General features: G+C 33.7%; 1 protein-coding gene across 1 annotated transcript in view; it reads right to left on the bottom strand.

The window, feature by feature from the left end:
• The window catches only part of LOC136035089 (uncharacterized), a 138,125-nt gene that overhangs the window by 7,496 nt on the left and 108,626 nt on the right, over nucleotides 1-22,003 (bottom strand). The window contains exon 5 of the mRNA XM_065716674.1: nucleotides 426-496. Coding sequence (XP_065572746.1) covers nucleotides 426-496 — 71 coding nt within the window. The remainder of the gene's footprint in view (nucleotides 1-425; nucleotides 497-22,003) is intronic.

Genomic DNA, 22,003 nt, shown 5'->3' with positions numbered 1-22,003 from the left:
AGATTTGATTTCTGTATCTTGTTTCAATGATGCCTGTCTTTGGTATTCCAAAAGGAAAAAGTAGAAAAAATAGTCAAATCCCTGCTCCCAAAAGTTTTGCAGATTGAGACCACAGCTCTGGGCGGTCATTAGCAAGATGTTTTTGTATTTTAAGTTGACCGACCATTGTTAATAATTAGAAAACAAAACAAAATATTTTTCATTTCGAAGTGCCGACTAAGAAAATTCCCCAACTATCCATAATCAACAAAAAGTCGAAAAAGCAAATTACTCAAAGCCAATTGAACATTTTTAACAGAAATTGCTTTGGGTTTCATAGTTGGCTTCAAAAATTGGATTCGTTTTTTTTCGTTAAATTTCAGTCTTTTAAGGGCATTAAGCATGAACTATATTTCATATTCTTTAGATAAGTAAAGTGTTCTTACTTTCTGTACATTTGGAATACAACTACGACCATCTCAATGAGGTGGAGCACACTGTTGATTACCATCAAAGCCTGAAATAAAAGTCAATTATGGTCAGTTCTGATGGAGGATTGTCAATTTCCCTTATCAAACAGCCAAATAAAATTCTTAAAAGTTTTGGCTTTGTAACAGGAAGTCTTTCAGGAATTTTTGGGGGTTTCCAAAATATGGCCCATTACAATGGAATCGAAAATATTTGAATAATAAAAAAAAAAAAATCAAGCTTCGGTTACATCACCTTTATGCTGTTACGGGTATTTTTCTAAATTTTGGTAGGCTCTATCCCCGCGATTACCGTAGTCACCGGAAATGTTATAAACCCCTCTTTGATGGGCAGCTTGGGTTTTATCTTAGCTATAGCATAGGAAATTCATGATTTTGAAATCACCAGCAGAATTAAATACTTGTTATTTTGTGTGCGAACTTTTTTTTTCAATTCATAGTAATATTTGAAATGCATAGAGGACTGATTACACTTGAAAAGATCTTTGATATTAAACCTGTTCTTTTAGCCTGGGGCCTATTGCATTATTAATTAAAATATGAACTCAGTCCCAATGAATTAGGGAATCTTATGGTGAAAAAAATTCCCTAGGAACATTTGAATTTCAGTTACTAATTAAAATGGAACACGCCTGTTTTGGAGGAAGTACAAGAAAGCTGTTCATACTCGCAGTGTGGATATTGCTATAGAGAAAAGAGGACTGCAGAAGTAATTCAGTTTTGGTATCTCACATTTTGCATTTCATTCGACTTTATTCATTCTGTTCTTGACTCTTTTATATTTTGGTTGTATATAAGAAGAAATCCGGAATTTTTTTTTTATTTAAGAATGTTTTACAATTTGGTTTCAGATAGAAATAAAAGAAAATATGGATTCTTCAGTTTGCTCTTGCAAAAAGTCCCAGGTTGATTACTGAAAGAATTCATCCGACTCCAAACTCACCTGGATTATAAAATCCATATTATCAAACAGTTCGTGATCACGAACTGTAGTAATACTAACCGAAACTCTAAAAAACGGAATTTTGATATCAATAGTTACATTGAAAGAATTGCATTTTAATGCTTATTCTAAATATATAAGTTTCATCAAGTTTAGTCTTCCCCATCAAAAGTTACGAGCCTGAGAAAATTTGCCTTATTTTAGAAAACAGGGGAAAACGCCCCCTAAATGTTATGGATCAACCATCAGACCATCAAATTCAGTGTGTCAGAGAGCCCTACCTTGGAAGTTTCAAGCTCATATCTACTAGAATGTGGATTATTGTATTTTTTCCAAGAAGAGAGATCACGGATACGTGTTTATTGGTTTGTTTGTTTATTTTGTTTTTTCCCAGGGGTGATCGTATCGACACAGTGTTCTTAGAATGTCGTAAGAGGGCTCATTCTAAAGACAATTAAATTTTCTAGTGTCTTCTTTAAGTGACAAAAAATTAGAGGGCACATCGGTCCCCTCCCACGCTCATTTCTTTCCCAAAGTCATCGGATCAAAATTTTGAGATACCCATTTTGTTTAACATATTCGAAAAACATAAAAAATGTCTTTTGGGGAGCGACCTAATACCCCACAGACTCCGGGGAATTGGCTGCAAGTTACAAACTTTTACCATTTTTCACATATAGTGATGGTTATTCCGAAGTGTAGAGACGTTTCCAGGGGGACTTTTCAAAATGGAGTGGGGGTGGGCTGGTCGGAAGGGGCCACATGGGAGGATATTTCCATCTAGGAATTTATCACGAGGGAAAAGAATTTCCATGAAGTAGGATTTTCTAGCATTATTAAAAAAAACAATGAGAAAACAAATTAAAAAAAGTTTTTCTACTGGAAGTAAGGAGCAGCATTATCAAAACTTAAAACGAACAGAAAATTTTACGTATATAAGTGTTTTCGTCTCCTCCACAATACCTTGCTCTTTACACCAAAGTCATTTTAGTAATTTCGACTATTTATTCTACGGCTTTTGTGACTCAGGGATCATTATTAAAGAATTGGGACAAAATTCACGCTTTAATGTAAAGAGCAAGGTATTGACAAAGGGGCGAACCCCCTCATATACGTAACAAAAATATACAAATGTAGAATTTTGTTACATTAGTTAATTCGCAAATTACATATACTTATTACTAATAAAAATGTGCGTAAAAATTAAAAAGTTCTAGTTGCATTTTTAAGTAGCCGAAAATTGGATGGCAACTAGGACTACTCCCCCGCCTCTTTTTTTCAAAATTGTCCGATGAAGACTATGAGAAAGGCATTTAGCCATTAAAATAATAACATGCAAATTCCGCTTTTAATATTCATGCGCAGTGAGCCAAAATCAAAACATGTATTAATTAAAAAACGTTCACAAACTAAAAAATAAAAAATTTAAATGGACAGAAAGTATTCCATTTATGAAAGGGGTTATCCCCTCCTCAACACGTTGCTCTTTACGCTATATTTTTATTGTTTTAAAAATTTGAGTTGTGACAAACAGTCAAACTTTAGCGTAAAGAGCGGAACGTTTAAAAGTGGACAGCCCCTTTCGTATACGGAATAATGATCTGAAATAATGAATCCAAAATAATGATTATGAGGGGGTTGCCCCCTTCTCAGTATCTCATTATTTAAGTTAATGTTTGATATGTTGTTCCAATTATTTAAGAATGACTCCTAGCATACAAGGATCTTTTAATTAGGATAATAAGCTTCTTACAAAATCACAAACACTTTAGCGTAAATTATGAGGTACCGAGGAGGGGGCAATCGCCTTATATAGGTAATAGCAACCAAAAGAAAATTTCGAGAAAAATTTCGATTCTGGGTATTAAAAGGTCTATACTGGGCCTAGGAGGAAAATAACGATTATTGGAATGGGGGATTTTTCCATGGATTTATTATTTTGTTCCTAATGTAGATGGCGAGAGCAGAGCATACTTTTTTTTCCTGCGGCAGCAGTAATCTTGCACAAAAATTGACTAGATTTTATATACTTACATCTGTGGACTTAATTTAAGATTCCCTGATTAGGCTTTCACTAAATCAGTCTAGCAACAGGTTTGATCAGCCTAGGCAAGGCTGTCGTTTGGGGAGGGGGAGGAAGTGCCCTATTAATGATATGGAATAAAATCTATGGTAAAATTCTAGTTAATTGACTTTTTGCTATCTCAGAAAGGGTTTAGGCTAGGAAAATTAAACTCATGGATGAATCTAAAAACTAAAGTATGTCCCGGGAAGATATTTTGAAGCAGCTACCTCCACTCCTTCCCCCTCTAGAGGGCCCTGACCTTTGATGACCTTTACAAATATGTGTGTTATAAAAGTGAAACCCTGCAAAATAGATCTGCTTAATTGAAGTACAACAAAATTGTTTTCAGCTACATAACTTTGCTCAATTCCATTTTATAAGGTATTAAAAACATGGGTAAAATTCTAGTTAATTGTCTTCTTGCTATCTCAGAAAGGGTTTAGATTAGGAACATGAAACTTTCAAGGATGTATCTACAGGTTAAAGTATGTCCCGGGAAGCTATTTTGAAGCAACTACCTCCACTCCTTCTCCCTCTAGAGGGCCCTGACCTTTGATGACCTTTAAAAATATGTGTGTTATAAAAGTGAAACCTTGCAAAATAGATCTTCTGCTTATTTAAAGTACAACAAAATGGTTTTCAGCTTCATAGCTTTGCTCAATTCTATTTTATAAGGTTTTAAAGATATTACCTTAAATCGCATTTGCCAGCAAGATAAGGGGGTAGATCCTCCTGTAGTTCTCGCTGGTGGTGAGTGATGTAATTATGTTGGCTTAGCTTTCCAGTCCAGCCTCCACTCAGCCCTCTCCCAGTCCCTGTCGACTCCAGCCATGAAGGAGCGGGGAGTCTCAGCTTGGATGGTAGACTTGGATAGGCTATTCCAGAGGGGGACCACCCGAATGGAAAAGAAGCCACGTCGTTCCCTTCTCCAACATACAGGCAGGTGAAGCTTTAGACTGTGTCCTTTTGAATTGTTAGCCAGGGAGGGGGTGAAGATCTGGTTCAGGTGACCGGATTTGAAAATTATGTGTGCCATGATCAAATCTCCTCTATATCTTCGATACGTGAGGGTTGGAAGTCTCAGAGACCTTAGGCGATCCTGGTAAGGGACTTTATTTAAGCCACGGACCAGTTTGGTTGCTCCTTTGGACACTTTCAAGGGCTCTTGCGTCCATTTTATTTTGGGGAAAGGCCAAAGTCAAGCCAAACTCAATGCAAATACATTTCCTAAATTTTTAAAGAAAAACGTTGATATGGCTCAAAATTCTGCTCAAATAACAGGAATTACATTTTCAGAACTAAAGGCAGAGATAAAGCAACTAGTAACTAGCAAAGCAACCTGTCATGTAGGCAAATTTCAGGGCCCTCTAGAGAGAGAAGGAGTGGAGGTGGGTACTTTAAAATACCTTCCCAGGACATACTTTAACCTGTAGACCCATCCATGAAAGTTTGATTTTCCTAACCTAAACCCTTTCCGAGATAGTAAGAAGTCAATTAACTAGAATTTTACCAAAACATGCAAATACATTTCCTAAATAAAAAAAAAAAAAAATGATATGGCTCAAACTTCTACTCAAATAATAGGAATTGTAGGCAAATTTCAGGGCCCCTTAGAGGGAGAAGGAGTAGAGGTGGGTACTTCAAAATACCTTCCCAGGACATACTTTAGCCTGTAGACCCATCCCTGAAAGTTTCATTTTTTTTAACCTAACCCTTTCCAAGATAGCAAGAAGTCAATTAACTAGAATTTTACCATGCTTCAGATTTAGCCTACCCCTTAGCTAGGCCTTTTATATTTGAAAAGAAAATTTATGGGAATCAAATGGTAGTCTATATTTCTTTAATTTGAGTTTTGTAGCCTAAGAAACAAGGCCTAAGAAAAATTTCTATAATCTACTTCAATTACTTGATAATTATCCAATTCAGTCAACAATTTATGGCCAAAATCTTTGAAAAATTGTCATGTGTAATTTAAGATAGAAATAAATTGCTGTTAAAGGTCCATTAATGTCCAAATATTGAATTTCCAAGAGCAGTGATTAATATATTTAGAAAAAAATTAAATAAGAAATGAAGTGATATGTTCAGCTAATTTGTTGCTCAGTATTAAAAAGATTTCTGCACTTACCAAGATTTGCTTTATTTGATTGTAATTCAGCAGTATTTCTAAATATTATTGTTACCTCACCAATTACTTCAAAGTACTTTAATAAACCAGGTTAATTTTAAGGCTATATATTTGTATTTAAAATTCTTGTTACTTGGGTTTAATTTGCTGTAGGAACAAATGGCATGTGAAGCTTTTTCTTGAAAACGTTTGAATGGTCAATTGTACATTTGAATCTTTGATTATTGTCTCATTTTGTCCAAAATGAGAATATTGTTGCAGCATTACTATTTTAAATTTATCACCACAAGCCTAGTATAACTGCTCAAGCCTGCTATTATCATAACATAGGTTGTTTTTTCCAATTTTTATCTAGACTACAAAGTGTTTATCATTTTTTGGGCAATGCTTGTAGATGTGCATGGATGATATCTGCCATAGGGCAACAATAGCTGAAATTAGATTTTTGGCTATATAAAAGTTGTAATATTTGATTTGATTGAGTGTACATTACAGGCTGAATTCCTTAAATTTCATATACTATTATACTTTAAAATTATTATGCTATTTTGGTATGGCTTACCTGGGAGATTTTGTTTTATATAGGCTTCAACATGCATGCTTCAGTATATTTCTTTATATGCTTCAACTCCATATTAGAAAGATTAAATTATTCATTTTCTTTAAATGACTCATCATTTATTTCAGTGCAAATTTTGTAGTGATAGTTTTTGAATTGTCAGCTTATATTCAAGGTTTTTGTTGTATGCAACGTTATTGCTCTAAGTTGCTTGGTGTTTACTGTGTTTGGGAACTACGTTGAAATTAGTTTATATTTTTAAAACTTTTCTAGGTTGCTCTTCTTGTTGAAGCTTACAACAAAATTTTGAAGCCTGTAGAGCCTATAATTGATTGAGCAAATCATTGTCATTTTTGAAAGCTGACAGTGTGCTTACAATCTTTTCTAACTTGTACTTTTGTGTATTTGTTCTTAGCATGAACTCTTGTAATCCAATGATATAGTTACAAATGAAGTATTTTATCAATTCTAATTGCTTGATATAACTATTGGTATGATAATTGACTATTAGATAATTTCATATAATCAAAAGAAGTCATTTTCAGCACAACTATCCATTCTGTTCTAAAGTTTCTTTGAATGATATGATAATTTGATTGATATCCAGAATTCTAGTTTTCAAAATACGCATCGTCCAAACATTTTTATTCACATATAATGAAATAATGTATCACATAATAAAAAATTCTTATCCTACATGGTAAAAAAAAACCATAAAGAAACCCTGTGTCCCAGTCGTCATTTATAGTCGACAAACATGACGTCAGTCGACAAACACGTCCCAGTCGTCATTTGTGTCCCTGTGTCCTAGTCTGTAATTTCTCTTTGAGTGTCCCGGTCGTCATTATATTCCTTTTTGAATTGGTACATGATGAAATAAATTTTTAGTTTTTTCCTTTTTTTCTTTTTAGTATTTTTTTTGGTTTTTACCTTTTTTTTAGCCTTTTTAGTTTTTTTTTCTTTTTCCTTTTTAGTTTTTTTTTGTAGTTTTTACCTTTTTTAGTTTTTCAGCTACTTCGGCTTGAATACATTTACCTTTTTTAGTTTTTTTTATTTTTATTTTATTTGTTTTAGTTTTCTTTTTCTCCTTTATTTTCAGTTTTTTTCCTTTTTTAGTTTTTTTTCGGTTTCAGTTTTTAGTTTTTTTTATTAGTTTTTGTTTTTTTTTCTTTTTACTTTTTAGTTTTTTTTGTAGTTTTTACCTTTTTTTTGGTTTTTTTTCTTTTTTAGTTTTTAGTTTTTTATCTTTTTTTAGTTTTTTTTTAGTTTTTACCTTTTTTTGTTTTTTTTCTTCTTTTGTATTAATGCTAAAGCCAAGGTTCGAACCTGGAACCTCTCGGACCTAGAACCTGGAACATAACGCTTTACCAACTGAGCTACTTTGGCTTGAATACATTCGTTTTTGAATTGGTATATGATGAAATAATTCAGATGTCATATGCGGACAGTGACGTCAGTTGACAGACAGACAGACAACTTATTTTTATACTAGCTGTTGGGGCGGCGGCATGTTTTTAACTACGTAAAACTTGCGAATATACAACATTCTTCTATGTCCCATTGTCTGTGCATATAAATAGATTGTCAGGTTTACCGACTCTTGAACATGCAGATCTATACCTCATTATTCTAATGATTGCCCTTGAGCTTTCTTGATGGTGATTAATATTCGAACATTCCCTGTGTCCCGGTCGTCATTTATATTCCCAGTATCCCGGTCGTCATTGGTGTCCCAGTGTCCCAGTCTGTAATTTCTCTTTGAGCGTCCCGTTCATCATTTATATTCCCTGTGTCCCGGTCGTCATTTGTGTCCCGGTGTCCCGGTCTGTAATTTATCTTTGAGTGTCCCGGTCGTCATTTATATCTCCCGGTCGTTATTTTTATCCCGGTGTCCCAGTCTGTAATTTCTCTTTGAGTGTCCCGGTCGTCATTTATATTCCCTGTGTTCCGGTTTTAGTTTTCTTTTTCTCCTTTATTTTTCAGTTTTTTTCCTTTTTTTAGTTTTTTTTCTTTTTCAGTTTTTAGTTTTTTTTAAGTTTTTTTATTAGTTTTTAGTTTTTTTTCTTTTAAGTTTTTTTTGTAGTTTTACCTTTTTTTTGTTTTTTTTAGTTTCTTTTTCTTTTCTAGTTTTTAGTTTTTTACCTTTTTTTTGTTTTTTTAGTATTTTCTTTTTAGTTTTTTTGTAGTTTTTACCTTTTTTTTTAGTTTTTTTCTTCTTTTGTATAAATGCCAAAGCCAAGGCTCAAACCCTGGAGCCTCTCGGACCTAGAACCTGAAACATAACGCTTTACCAACTCAGCTACTTTGGCTTGAATACATTCATTTTGAGCAGCTTCCTTGGGTGTTGCCATTGTAGGTTCTTCAGTCATTTTACAATTAGAAATCTCTCTTTCAACGATCTTCTTACAATTAAAAATTTGTCTTTGAACGATATTCTTAAATACCTGTGTCCTGGTCGTCATTTATATTGCCTGTGTCCCGGTCGTCATTTGTGTCCCGGTATCCCAGTCTGTAATTTCTCTTTGAGTGTCCCGGTCGTCATTTATATTCCCTCTGTCCCGGTCGTCATTTGTGTCCCGGTCTGTAATTTCTCTTTGATTGTTTTTTCTTTTTAGTTTTTTTTTTAGTTTTTTACCGTTTTTCTTTTGTCAGTTTTCTTTTTCTTCTTGATTTTTCAGCGTCACTATGAAATACATATCGCCGAACCTTTTTTTTTTAAACTAAAATCTGGTAGGCATTCATGACCTTATCCAAGTCAAAATCCCAAACCCAATCATCATCTCTATCATTTTCAGTTTTGATATGTTTTGACTCTCGCTGTCCAGGTGGATTTTCATCTAACTGCGCGGTTTTGCGTTCTTTAGCCGCAATCCTGTTTTCTTGCTGTTCTTGTGATTCCTCGGCACGCTTTCTTTTCTTACTTTCTCTATCAGCCGCAAGTTTTTTGGCATAGACTCTTTTAGCAGCTTCCTCGGCTGTTGACATTGTAGGTTCTTCAGTCATTTTACAATTAAACATTTTTCCGTCCACGATCTTCTTACAATTAAAAATTTGTCTTTGGACGATTTTCTTAAATACTTTTAATGACGTCATCGTCATAACAAACATGACGACAACTAACTTCATGACGACATGATGACATGACGTCACTCGACAGACCCACAAACAACTTATTTTTATATATATATATACTAGCTGTTGGGGTGGCGCTTCGCGCGACCCCAACACCTAGTTGGTGGGGGCGCTTCGCAGTCCACCCCCCAAGCCCCCCCCCCCGCGCGCGTAATTCGTTACGCGCCATATTAGTTACGCGCCATTGTAGTTGTGTCCCTGTGTATCACCTATGAATATAGATAGATTTATATATGTGTTTTAAACAACGTAAAACTTGCGAATATACAACATTCTTGGCTTTCCCATTGTCTGTGCATATACAAAGCCTTATATACTAATAATGACGTCATATGCAACCCTCTTTTTTTCAAACAAACAAACATGCATACACACAACTCTTTTTTATATAGATAGATAGATAGATAGATACAATACAAATTAACTGCGTAAAACTTGCGAATATACAACATTCTTCGCTGTCCAATATTCGCTGCATATAAATAGATTGTCAGGTTTACTGACCCTCGAACATGCAACGTACAATTGTCCATGGGAAAAACAATCAGTATTAAGATCTATACCACATTTTTCTAATGATTGACCTTGAGCTTTGTTAATGGTGATTGCAAATGCTAATCGAATTGGGAATTGCAATCTTTTAAATTGAAAAGGCAGATCCGTTGGAATCATGGGAATGCGAGGAATAAGAACAGCCTCACCCTCAAAAGGCCCTATCAAGATTGTGGCCTCTATTAGGTTTTCCATTGTTCTTTTTTACGGCAAGTCGCGTGCCATTGCAAAGCTTTGGTTGGTTGATATTTCTTAAAAGTATTATTGGTACGCCTATTTTTAGTTGTAGCACGTGTGGTGGAAACCCTGAAAGATCCACGGAATTTAAAAATTTAGATGGATAATTAATCGCTTCATTTGGTTCCAAAACTGTGTCGACTGACTTGTAAAGGACTGCCTGGTATCGAATCTTGGTCAAAACAATATTGTTGATTTCGTGGACGTCTATATTTTTGGGTGCAAAATCGCTCTTTCACTTAGCCATTTATTATTTTTATAATTGTTTAGAATATTCAGAAATACTTTTTCAATCAATTCATTTTTGGACGTCACTAAATTACAGAAATCAGCAGGTAGTTGTATACGTCCTGAAATTGAGTCTACTGGGAGCTTTCCGTTTCCAATTGCCAGCAATTGATCTGAAAATGTTGGACCAGAATCATCGTTTTGCAATCGGACACGCATATTTGTAGTTAATTTTAATGTTTTTACGTGTGCCCATAAATTAGAATTTTTCAGGCAAGCATTCGTTTCGTCTGCAGGGGTTGATCTAGGTATTATAGGTAATGTTTGCCTGAAATCTCCCGCAAGCAATATTAATGTGCTGCCAAAGGGTTTCGACTTCCCTCGCAAATCTTTCAAGCATTGATCCAGAGCCTCGAGTGATTTTTTGTGTGCCATTGTGTACTCATCCCAAATAATAAGTTTGCATTGCTGCAATACTTTACCCATCCCATTCCGGACATTCCGGATGACGCAATTGCCAACGCTATATCATTTTTTGATCCAATTGATGCCAGAATCAGTTTTATCACAAACGTTTTACCAGTACCTCTTGGCGCATCCAAAAAGAAAATTTCTCCAACGTTGTTATCGACACAATGCATTATCGTATCATAAATGTCTTTTTGTTCCGACGTTAACTTGGAAATGTTATTTTGTACATACGACAAAAGATCACTCGTACTGTAACTTTGTTCACGATCCAATTCTACACATGTCGAAACAGCAGCGATACGGTTAGGTGAAGGCATTCCCAAGTCCAGAAGAGGTTTGTTTGCCATGCATACGCACAAATCTTTTATAATAACTAAAGTGTAGTTATAAATTTCTGATGTAAAATCAAAAGTCATATCTGACGTCTCTAACTGTTTTCGATGGAGTATATCTTCGGACATTTTTGAATTATATTTTTATATAATTTACATACGACAATAGATCACTCGTACTGTAACTTTGTTTGCGATCCAATTCTACACATGTCGAAACAGCAGCGATACGGTTAGGTGAAGGCATTCCCAAATCCTGAAGAGGTTTGTTTGCCATACATACGCACAAATCTTTTATAATAACTAAAGTGTAGTTATAAATTTCTGATGTAAAATCAAAAGTCATATCTGACGTCTCTAACTGTTTTCGATGGAGTATATCTTCGGACATTTTTGACTTATATTTTTCCCATAACTCTGTAGGAGGTGATGGAGAGCAAGTTGTTAAAATGATGCCAAACAATGCACGAATTTGACTTGGAGTTGACGTTTCGCACGCGTCATTGATGTAGTTATCCCAGTGTTGGTCATTCTCCAATAAATTCAGAGCTTGGGATGCACTACGGTAAGTGTCATGTATAGTACCGTTTACAGTTCTCAAATACTCAAAAAATGTCGGACCAGGTACATTCACCAAAAGCAGGCGTAGAAAGAAGCATTCATGTTGATTGGGGTGAACGGTGTAGAGTCTTCCTATCGTGGTATCTTTGAAGATGGTAGGTTGGCCGTCGACTGACTTACCCTGTTTTCGACGTTCAAATACTTTATTTTTAGTATTCCACGTGTAATACGAAGGTACTTCAGTATACAGCAGTTTTTTTGCAAAAGAATCATTTTTGCAAAGCGAAAAGAAAGCGGTTAACTTTGTATCCGGTGGATTCAGGGCTCTTTGTTGCACGTTGGTTTCCGAGAAATAAACACGTTGACCATTCTGTAAATGTACCGCTAAGTGAACAACAGCTGGACTACGTTCATGTATCGGAAATGAAAGAATTCGCCAAACAGCTTCATTACTGCTTATGTATCTTCCTGCCTGATATTGTACGATTTCGTCGATATCTTTGATTTCGGGCTGCAAGCCAAAAACTGCCATGTCACTGCCTTTGTTGACGTATTTTCATATGTATTTGATTTCCTTTACGGAGTTACAGTATTCAACGTTTATGTGTGCATTAAATGTGTTTGATAATAATGGGGAATATGGAACAACCCACTGGTTATCTACTTCGATGGTGGTACCGTTACGCTTCTTTATTATTGCTGTTTTACCGCCATCTTCAGTAGATCTTCTATATTGTGGGTAACCATCATTGCCAGTAATTGTGTTGGATACTAAAAGTCGAGGATATTGCTTTGTGCACCTTCCTTTGGCCATGCATGGTGAATTTTCGTTCAGTGCACCGCAAGGTCCATGTATCATATGTTTTACAATAATATCATGTAACCCCTTATCGACATTTTCATCAGGTATTTCAGCGGAAATCACATCATCAATTTCGTTCGAAGTAATTTTTTTATGTAGCCAGATTAGTATATGTGCGTGTGGCAAACCTCGTTTTTGCCATTCCACTGAGTACATCCAGCATCGCACTGACCCAAACACTTCAAGTTTTACTATGTAGTTTATCAGTGATTTCAACTTTTGCCGGAAGACACGGGCCGTAATGTCATGTCTATGAACCGCCGATTGTCCTTGAAGTAAAAGCTGCTGTATCTCGTCCCAAGATTGATTACATGTAAATGTAATAAATAAATCTGGACGACCATAGAGAAGAACATACGCAATAGCATCTTGAGCATATTCATGCATATGACGGGGACTGCCAGCATATGACGAAGGTAAAATTGTTAATCTTCCAACGTTTGTGGTATTACCGTCATTTACAACTGCATCTCGCAAATGAATGTATTGTTCAGAGCGGAGCTTGGTCTGATTCAGGCGGATATATAGCAAACGTTCTGATTCAATTTTAGCATACATATCAACGACGTATTGGTGAAACAATTGACGGCATTTTAAAATATAATTTTCTTCATCCTGCCGAATCATTAGTCTATAGGAATAATAATGCATTGCACTGCATTTATTATTCATTTCTTTGTTAGTGGCTGGATTCATCAATTTAATATTAAAGTGATAGCCGTCGGCTCCATCCCAAAAAATGATAGGATATTGTAGGGCATCGTAGCATCGATGAGTTTCAGCAATTCTTAACAACTGAGCGTTTCGCTTATGAAGAATAATATCTCAAAGTAAAAACTGATCACCGACCATAACGATTGCCACTTTGTCGATAGTTGGAGCATTGTATCTACGCACATGTTGGCCAGGAGGCGTTTTGTCAGCGGAAATAACAATTTTATGCGTATCAGTAGGCATTAAATCGATGGCTGTTTTGAACAGACGCACTAAATTATTATTTTCGTGGAAAAGATGTTGCAATTGGGAAATGATTGTCCTTTCAACGTTGAGAGAAATTTCGCAACGTGCATTCAATTCAGAATTTCTATCACTGATGAAGTACAATTGTAAAAATTTATGATTCTCGTCTGAGAATGGTAGAAGGGACCCTGCTCTATGATAAATTTGCCCTTTTACTTTGAAAGTAGACATAAATTGATCTGGATTTTCGATTTAGGCTCCAAACGACGAAATTTGGAAACATGAGTTATATTTTCTGATTTGTGATAAAAAACCCTTAGATGCTGACGTAGTTCCAGTAAGGAAAGTCTTCAATGGCTCTGGTGGTGCAGCCAATAGAGGAAGTTTAACTTTTCCTGAGGCGCAACACATTCCCATTGTTTCACCATTGAATTTCAAGGCCTTGCAATAGGGACAAATTTTAGACATAGTACCGATTTGAACACATCTACTCAAGCTATAATCATCGACTGGCCTGTACCTGAATGCCAGGCGATAACTTTCAGGTTGCTCTGAATCCTTGGCACGCTTTCTTTTCTTATTTCTCTATCAGCAGCAAGCCTGATTTCTTGCTGTTCTTGTGATTCCTCGGTACGCCTTCTTTTTTCACTTTCTCTTTTAGGAGCAAGTCTGGTTTCGTGTTGCTCTGGTAGTTCCTCGGCATGCCTTCTTTTTTCACTTTCTCTTTAGTAGCAAGTCTGGTTTCATGTTGCTCTGGTAGTTCCTCGGCACTCCTTCTTTTTTCACTTTCTCTTTAAGCAGCAAGTCTGGTTTCGCGTTGCTCTGGTAGTTCCTCGGCACGCTTTCTGTTCTTTCTTTCTCTATCAGCCTCAAGCCTGTTTTCTTGCTTTTCTTGTGATTCCTCGGCACGCTTTCTTTTCTTACTTTCTCTATCAGCAGCAAGTTTTTTAGCATAGACTCTTTGAGCATTTTCCTCGGCTGTTGCCATTGTAAGTTCATCAGTCATTTTACAGTTAAACATTAATAGATTTCTCCGTGAACGCATGTCTTAAATACCTTTAATGACGTCACCGTCATAAAAAAAAGGACGACAACTAACTTCATGACGTCAGTCAACACACAAACATGACGTCACCCGACAGACCCACACACACACAGACAACTTATCTATATATATAAAAATAAGTTGTCTGTATGTGGATCAGGTGACGTCATGTTTCTGTGTCGACTGACGTCATGAAGTTAGTTGTCGTCATTTTGCTATGACGGTGACGTCATTAAAGATATTTAAGACGTATATGTTCACGTAGAAATCTATTAATGTTTAAGTTTAAAATGACTGATTAACTTACAATGGCAAAAGCCGATGAAGATGCTCAAAGAGTCTATGCCAAAAAACTTGCTGCTGATAGAGAAAGTCAGAAAAGAAAGCGTGCCAAGGAACTACCAGAGCAACGCGAAAGCATACTTTCTGCTAAAAGAGAAAGTGAAAAAAGAAGGCGTGCCGAGGAATCACAAGAACAGCAAGAAATCAGGCTTGCTGCTGATAGAGAAAGTAAGAAAAGAAAGCGTGCCGAGGAATCACAAGAACAGCAAGAAATCAGGTTTGCTGCTGATAGAGAAAGTTAGAAAGAAAGCGTGCCGAGGAATCAGAGCAACCTGAAAATTATCGCCTGGCATTCAGGTACAGCCCAGTCGATGATTATAGTAGGTGTGTTCAAATCGGGACTATGTCTAAAATTTATCCCTATTGCAAGGCCTTGAAATTCAATGGTGAAACAATGGGAATGTGTTGCGCCTCAGGAAAAATTAAACTTCCTCTATTGGCTGCACCACCAGAGCCATTGAAAACTTTGCTTACTGGAACTACGTCAGAATCTAAGCGTTTTTTATCACAGATCAGAAAATATAACTCATGTTTCCAAATGACGTCGTTTGGTGCCCAAATCGAAAATCCAGATCAATTTATGCCTACTTTCAAAGTAAAAGGGCAAATTTATCATAAAGCAGGGTCCCTTCTACCATTCTCAGGCGAGAATCATAAATTTTTACAATTGTAATTCATCAGTTGTAAAAAATATGATGCATGGACCTTGCTGTGCATTGAACGAAAATTCACCATGCATGGCCAAAGGATGGTGCACAAAGCAATATCCTCGACTTTTAGTATCCAACACAATTACTGGCAATGATGGTTACCCACAATATAGAAGAAGATCTACTGAAGATGGCGGTAAAACAGCAATAATAAAGAAGCGTAACGGTACCACCATTGAAGTAGATAACCAGTGGGTTGTTCCATATTCCCCATTATTATCAAAAACATTTAATGCACAAATAAACGTTGAATACTGTAACTCCGTAAAGGCAATCAAATACATATGTAAATACGTCAACAAAGGCAGTGACATGGCAGTTTTTGGCTTGCAGTCCGAAATCAAAGATATCGACGAAATCGTACAATATCAGGCTGGAAGATACATAAGCAGTAATGAAGCTGTTTGGCGAATTCTTTCATTTCCGATGCATGAACGTAGTCCAGCTTATATATATAAAACAATAAGTTGCCTGTCTGTTATGTTCTGTTACACTATGTCTGTTACGCCAGATTATATCTTATCTATATGTAAAAGAAAACAAACTAGAATGTAAAAACTGGAAATTGCATAAATATTTCGAAATATTTTGACAATAGATTAAAGTAATTCGAAAAAAGAAAAATGGTAAAAAACTAAAAAAAACTAAAAACAAAAAACTAAAAAAAATAAAAAAATTAAAAAAAGAAAAACCTAAAAAGAAAAAACGTAAAAAAAATAAAAAGATAAAAAACTAAAAAGAAAAAAAACTAAAAAAATTAAAAAACTAAAAAAAGAAAAAACTAAAAAAAACTGGGAATTGCACAAATATTTCAATATATTTTGACAATAGATTAAAGTAATTCGAAAACCTTAAAACAGATACCCCATACATGAAGTTTAATATAAATTGTTGGAGCTTTAGCATGCTTGGCACGTAAAGATTTTTCCAAGTGTCAATGTTAGAATGAACATTGACAAATTGAAGAAAACAAATCAATAAAAAGAAGAAACTAAAAAAAGAAAAAACTAAAAAAGAAAAAAAAAATAAAGAAGAAACTGGATCTATATATATAAAAATAAGTTGTATATATGCATGTTTGTTTGTTTGTTTGCATTTGACGTCATTATAAGTATATAAGGCTTTGTATATGACGTCATTATAAGATGACACTACAGACCGGGAAACCGGGACACAAATGACGACCGGGACACAGGGAATATAAATGACGACCGGGACACTCAAAGAAAAATTACAGACCGGGACACCGGACACAAATGATGACCGGGACACCGGGACAGAGGGAATATAAATGACGACCGGGACACTCAAAGAGAGATTACAGACTGGGATACCGGGACACAAATGACGACCGGGACACAGGGAATATAAATGACGACCAGGACACAGGGACACAACTACAACGGGGACGCCGGGGGTACAGGGGATATATAAATGACGACGGGGACACAGGGAATGTTCGATTAGCAATCACCATCAACAAATAACGTAATAGAGGCAACAATCTTGACAGGGCCTTTTGAGGGTGAGGCTTTCTTATTCCACGCATTCTCATGATTCCAATGGATCTGCCTTTTCAACCTAAAAGATTGCAATTCCCAATTTGATTAGCATATTTAGTTTTCAGTCCAGAACCACTAAAGCTATTATGTAAATATCAAAAATATTTATGTTGTCTGAGCAATAATTTTTAGTTTTTATTTCAAAATAGAAAATTACCTGACAATTTTAGAATTATATCTATATCTTCTATATATATAAAAATAAGTTGTCTGTCTGTGGATGTGTGGATGGATGTGTCAGGTGACGTCACCTGAAAAAAACTGGATTAGGTGACGTCAAAACTGAAAAAACTAAAAAAAGGCAAAAACTACAAAAAAAACTAAAAACTAATAAAAAAAATAAAAAAGCTAAAAAACTAAAAAAAACTATAAAGGTAAAAACCAATAAAAAACTAAAAAAAAAACTGAAAAAACTAAAAAAAGGCAAAAACTACAAAAAAAAACTAAAAACTAATAAAAAAAAGTAAAAAAGCTAAAAAACTAAAAAAACTAAAAAAACTAAAAAAAGGTAAAAAACTAAAAAAAATAAAAAATAAAAAAAAAATAAAAAAAGGAAAAAACTGAAAAATAAGCTAAAATAAAGGTAAAAACCAATAAAAAACTAAAAAAAAGGAAAAAACTAATAAATGACGACACTCAAAGAGAAAGCGACCAGGACAAAAGGAATGTTCGATTAGCAATCAACAAAGCACCGGGACACAGGGAGTATAAATGACGACCAGGACATAAGTAAAAAAAAAAAACTATCTATATATATAAAAATAAGTTGTCTGTGGATCTGTGGATCGTGGATCAGGTGACGTCACCTGAAAAAAACTGGATCAGGTGACGTCAAAACTGAAAAAACTAAAAAAAGGCAAAAACTACAAAAAAAACTAAAAACTAATAAAAAAAATAAAAAAGCTAAAAAACTAAAAAAACTAAAAAAAGGCAAAAACTACAAAAAAAACTAAAAACTAATAAAAAAGCTAAAAAACTAAAAAAACTAAAAAAAAGGCAAAAACTACAAAAAAACTAAAAACTAATAAAAAAAATAAAAAAGCTAAAAAACTAAAAAAACTAAAAAACCGGGACACAGGGAATATAAATAACGACCGGGACACAGGGACACAACTACAACGGGGACACCGGGGGAAACAGGGGGATATAAATGACGACCGGGACAAAAAAACTAAAAAGAAAAAAAAAACTAAAAACTAATAAAAAAAACTAAAAAATCTAAAAATCTAAATAAGCTAAAAAAGAAAAAAAAAGGAAAAAAATAAAGGAGAAAAACAAAACTAAAAAACGAATGTATATACAGACCGGGACACCGGGATACAAATGATGACCGGGACCGGGACACAGGGAATATAAATGACGACCGGGACACAGGGACACAACTACAACGGGGACACCGGGGGAAACAGGGGGATGTAAATGACGACCGGGACACCGGGACAGGGAATGGTCGATTAGCAATCACCATCAACAAAGCTCAAGGGCAATCATTAGAATCATGAGGTATAGATCTGAATACAGATTGTTTTCCCATGGACCATTATATGTTGCATGTTCAAGAGTCGGTAAACCTGACAATCTATTTATATGCAAAGACAATGGGACAGCAAAGAATGTTGTATATTCCGCAAGTTTTACGTAGTTAAAACCATATATATATATCTATCTATATTCACAGGTGTGACATAGGGACACAACTACAATGGCGCGTAACTATTATGGCGCGTAACGACTTACGCGCGCGTAAGTCGTTATATATATACGACTTATATACGCGCGTAAGCGCGTATATATATATATATATATATATATATATATATATATGGTTTTAACTACGTAAAACTTGCGAATATACAACATTCTTTGCTGTCCCATTGTCTTTGCATATAAATAGATTGTCAGGTTTACCGACTCTTGAACATGCAACATATAATGGTCCATGGGAAAACAATCTGTATTCAGATCTATACCTCATGATTCTAATGATTGCCCTTGAGCTTTGTTGATGGTGATTGCTAATCGACCATTCCCTGTCCCGGTGTCCCGGTCGTCATTTACATCCCCTTGTTTCCCCCGGTGTCCCCGTTGTAGTTGTGTCCCTGTGTCCCGGTCGTCATTTATATTCCCTGTGTCCCGGTCGTCATTTGTATCCCGGTGTCCCGGTCTGTATATACATTCGTTTTTTAGTTTTGTTTTTCTCCTTTATTTTTTTCCTTTTTTTTTCTTTTTTAGCTTATTTAGATTTTTAGATTTATTAGTTTTTTTATTAGTTTTTAGTTTTTTTTTCTTTTAGTTTTTTTGTCCCGGTCGTCATTTATATCCCCCTGTTTCCCCCGGTGTCCCCGTTGTAGTTGTGTCCCTGTGTCCCGGTCGTCATTTATATTCCCTGTGTCCCGGTCGTCATTTGTATCCCGGTGTACCGGTCTGTATATACATTCGTTTTTTAGTTTTGTTTTTCTCCTTTATTTTTTTCCTTTTTTTCTTTTTTAGTTTATTTAGATTTTTAGATTTTTTAGTTTTTTTATTAGTTTTTAGTTTTTTTTTCTTTTTAGTTTTTTTGTAGTTTTTACCTTCTTTTTAGTTTTGTTAATTTTTTTTTTTTACTTATGTCCTGGTCGTCATTTATACTCCCTGTGTCCCGGTGCTTTGTTGATTGCTAATCGAACATTCCTTTTGTCCTGGTCGCTTTCTCTTTGAGTGTCGTCATTTATTTTTTTCTTTTTTAGTTCTTTTAGTTTTTACCTTTTTTAGTTTTTTTTTAGTTTTTTAGATGAAATTTTTTTTTAGTTTTTTCCTTTTTTTCTTTTTAGTTTTTTATTGGTTTTTACCTTTATGTTAGCTTATTTTTCAGTTTTTTTCCTTTTTTTAGTTTTTTTTATTTTTTATTTTTTTTAGTTTTTTTACCTTTTTTTAGTTTTTTTAGTTTTTTAGTTTTTTTAGTTTTTTAGCTTTTTTACTTTTTTTTATTAGTTTTTAGTTTTTTTGTAGTTTTTGCCTTTTTTATGTTTTTTTCAGTTTTTTTTTTTAGTTTTTTATTGGTTTTTTACCTTTATTTTAGCTTATTTTTCAGTTTTTTCCTTTTTTTTTAGTTTTTTTAGTTTTAGTTTTTTTTAGTTTTTTACCTTTTTTTAGTTTTTTTTTTAGTTTTTTTAGTTTTTTAGCTTTTTTATTTTTTTTATTAGTTTTTAGTTTTTTTGTAGTTTTTGCCTTTTTTTTAGTTTTTTTAGTTTTTTTAGCTTTTTTATTAGTTTTTAGTTTTTTTTGTAGTTTTTTGCCTTTTTTTAGTTTTTTTAGTTTTTTAGCTTTTTTATTTTTTTTATTAGTTTTTAGTTTTTTTTTGTAGTTTTTGCCTTTTTTTAGTTTTTTCAGTTTTGACGTCACCTGATCCAGTTTTTTCAGGTGACGTCACCTGATCCACGATCCACAGATCCACAGACAACTTATTTTTATATATATAGATAGTTTTTTTTTACTTATGTCCTGGTCGTCATTTATACTCCCTGTGTCCGGTGCTTTGTTGATTGCTAATCGAACATTCCTTTTGTCCTGGTCGCTTTCTCTTTGAGTTTCGTCATTTATTTTTTTTCTTTTTTAGTCTTTTAGTTTTACCTTTTTTAGTTTTTTTAGTTTTTTAGATGAAAAATTTTTTTAGTTTTTTTCTTTTTTTCTTTTTAGTTTTTTATTGGTTTTTACCTTTATTTTAGCTCATTTTCAGTTTTTTTCCTTTTTTTATTTTTTTTTTATTTTTTATTTTTTTTTAGTTTTTTACCTTTTTTTAGTTTTTTTAGTTTTTTTAATTTTTTAGCTTTTTTACTTTTTTTATTAGTTTTTAGTTTTTTTTGTAGTTTTTTGCCTTTTTTTAGTTTTTTTAGTTTTTTTAGCTTTTTTATTAGTTTTTAGTTTTTTTTGTAGTTTTTGCCTTTTTTTAGTTTTTTTAGTTTTTTAGCTTTTTTATTTTTTTTATTAGTTTTTAGTTTTTTTTGTAGTTTTTGCCTTTTTTTAGTTTTTTCAGTTTTGACGTCACCTGATCCAGTTTTTTCAGGTGTCGTCACCTGATCCATCCACAGACAGACAGACAACTTATATTTTTATATATATAGATAGATATATATATATATATATATATATATATATATATATATATATATATATATATATATATAGATATATATATATATATATATAATATATAATATATATATTTCACAGGTGGGACATAGGGACACAACTACAATGGCGCGTAACTAATATGGCACGTAACGACTTACGCGCGCGGGGGGGGCTTGGGGGGGGGCTCGAAGTGCCCCCACCAACTAGGTGTTGGGGAGGCGCGAAGCGCCATCTGAATACGGATTGTTTTCCCATGGACCATTATGCGTTGCATGTTCAAGAGTCGGTAAACCTGACAATCTATTTATATGCACAGACGATGGGACACCAAAGAATGTTGTATATTTGCAAGTTTTACGTAGTTAAAAACATATATATATATATATATATAATATATATATATATATATATATATATATATATATATATATATATTATATATTATATATATATATATATATATATATATATATATATATATATATATATATATATATATATTATATATGTATATATATATATATATATATATATAACATATAATATATATATATATATATATACATATATATATATATATATATATATATAAATATATATATATATATAATATATATATATATATATATTATATATATATATATATATATATATATATATATATATATATATATATATATATATATATATATATATATATATATATATATATATATTATATATATATATATATATAT

This window comes from Artemia franciscana, chromosome 13, assembly GCF_032884065.1.
Source record: "Artemia franciscana chromosome 13, ASM3288406v1, whole genome shotgun sequence".
Taxonomy (NCBI): Eukaryota; Metazoa; Arthropoda; class Branchiopoda; order Anostraca; family Artemiidae; genus Artemia; species Artemia franciscana.
This window is presented reverse-complemented; position numbering and strand designations above follow the sequence as displayed.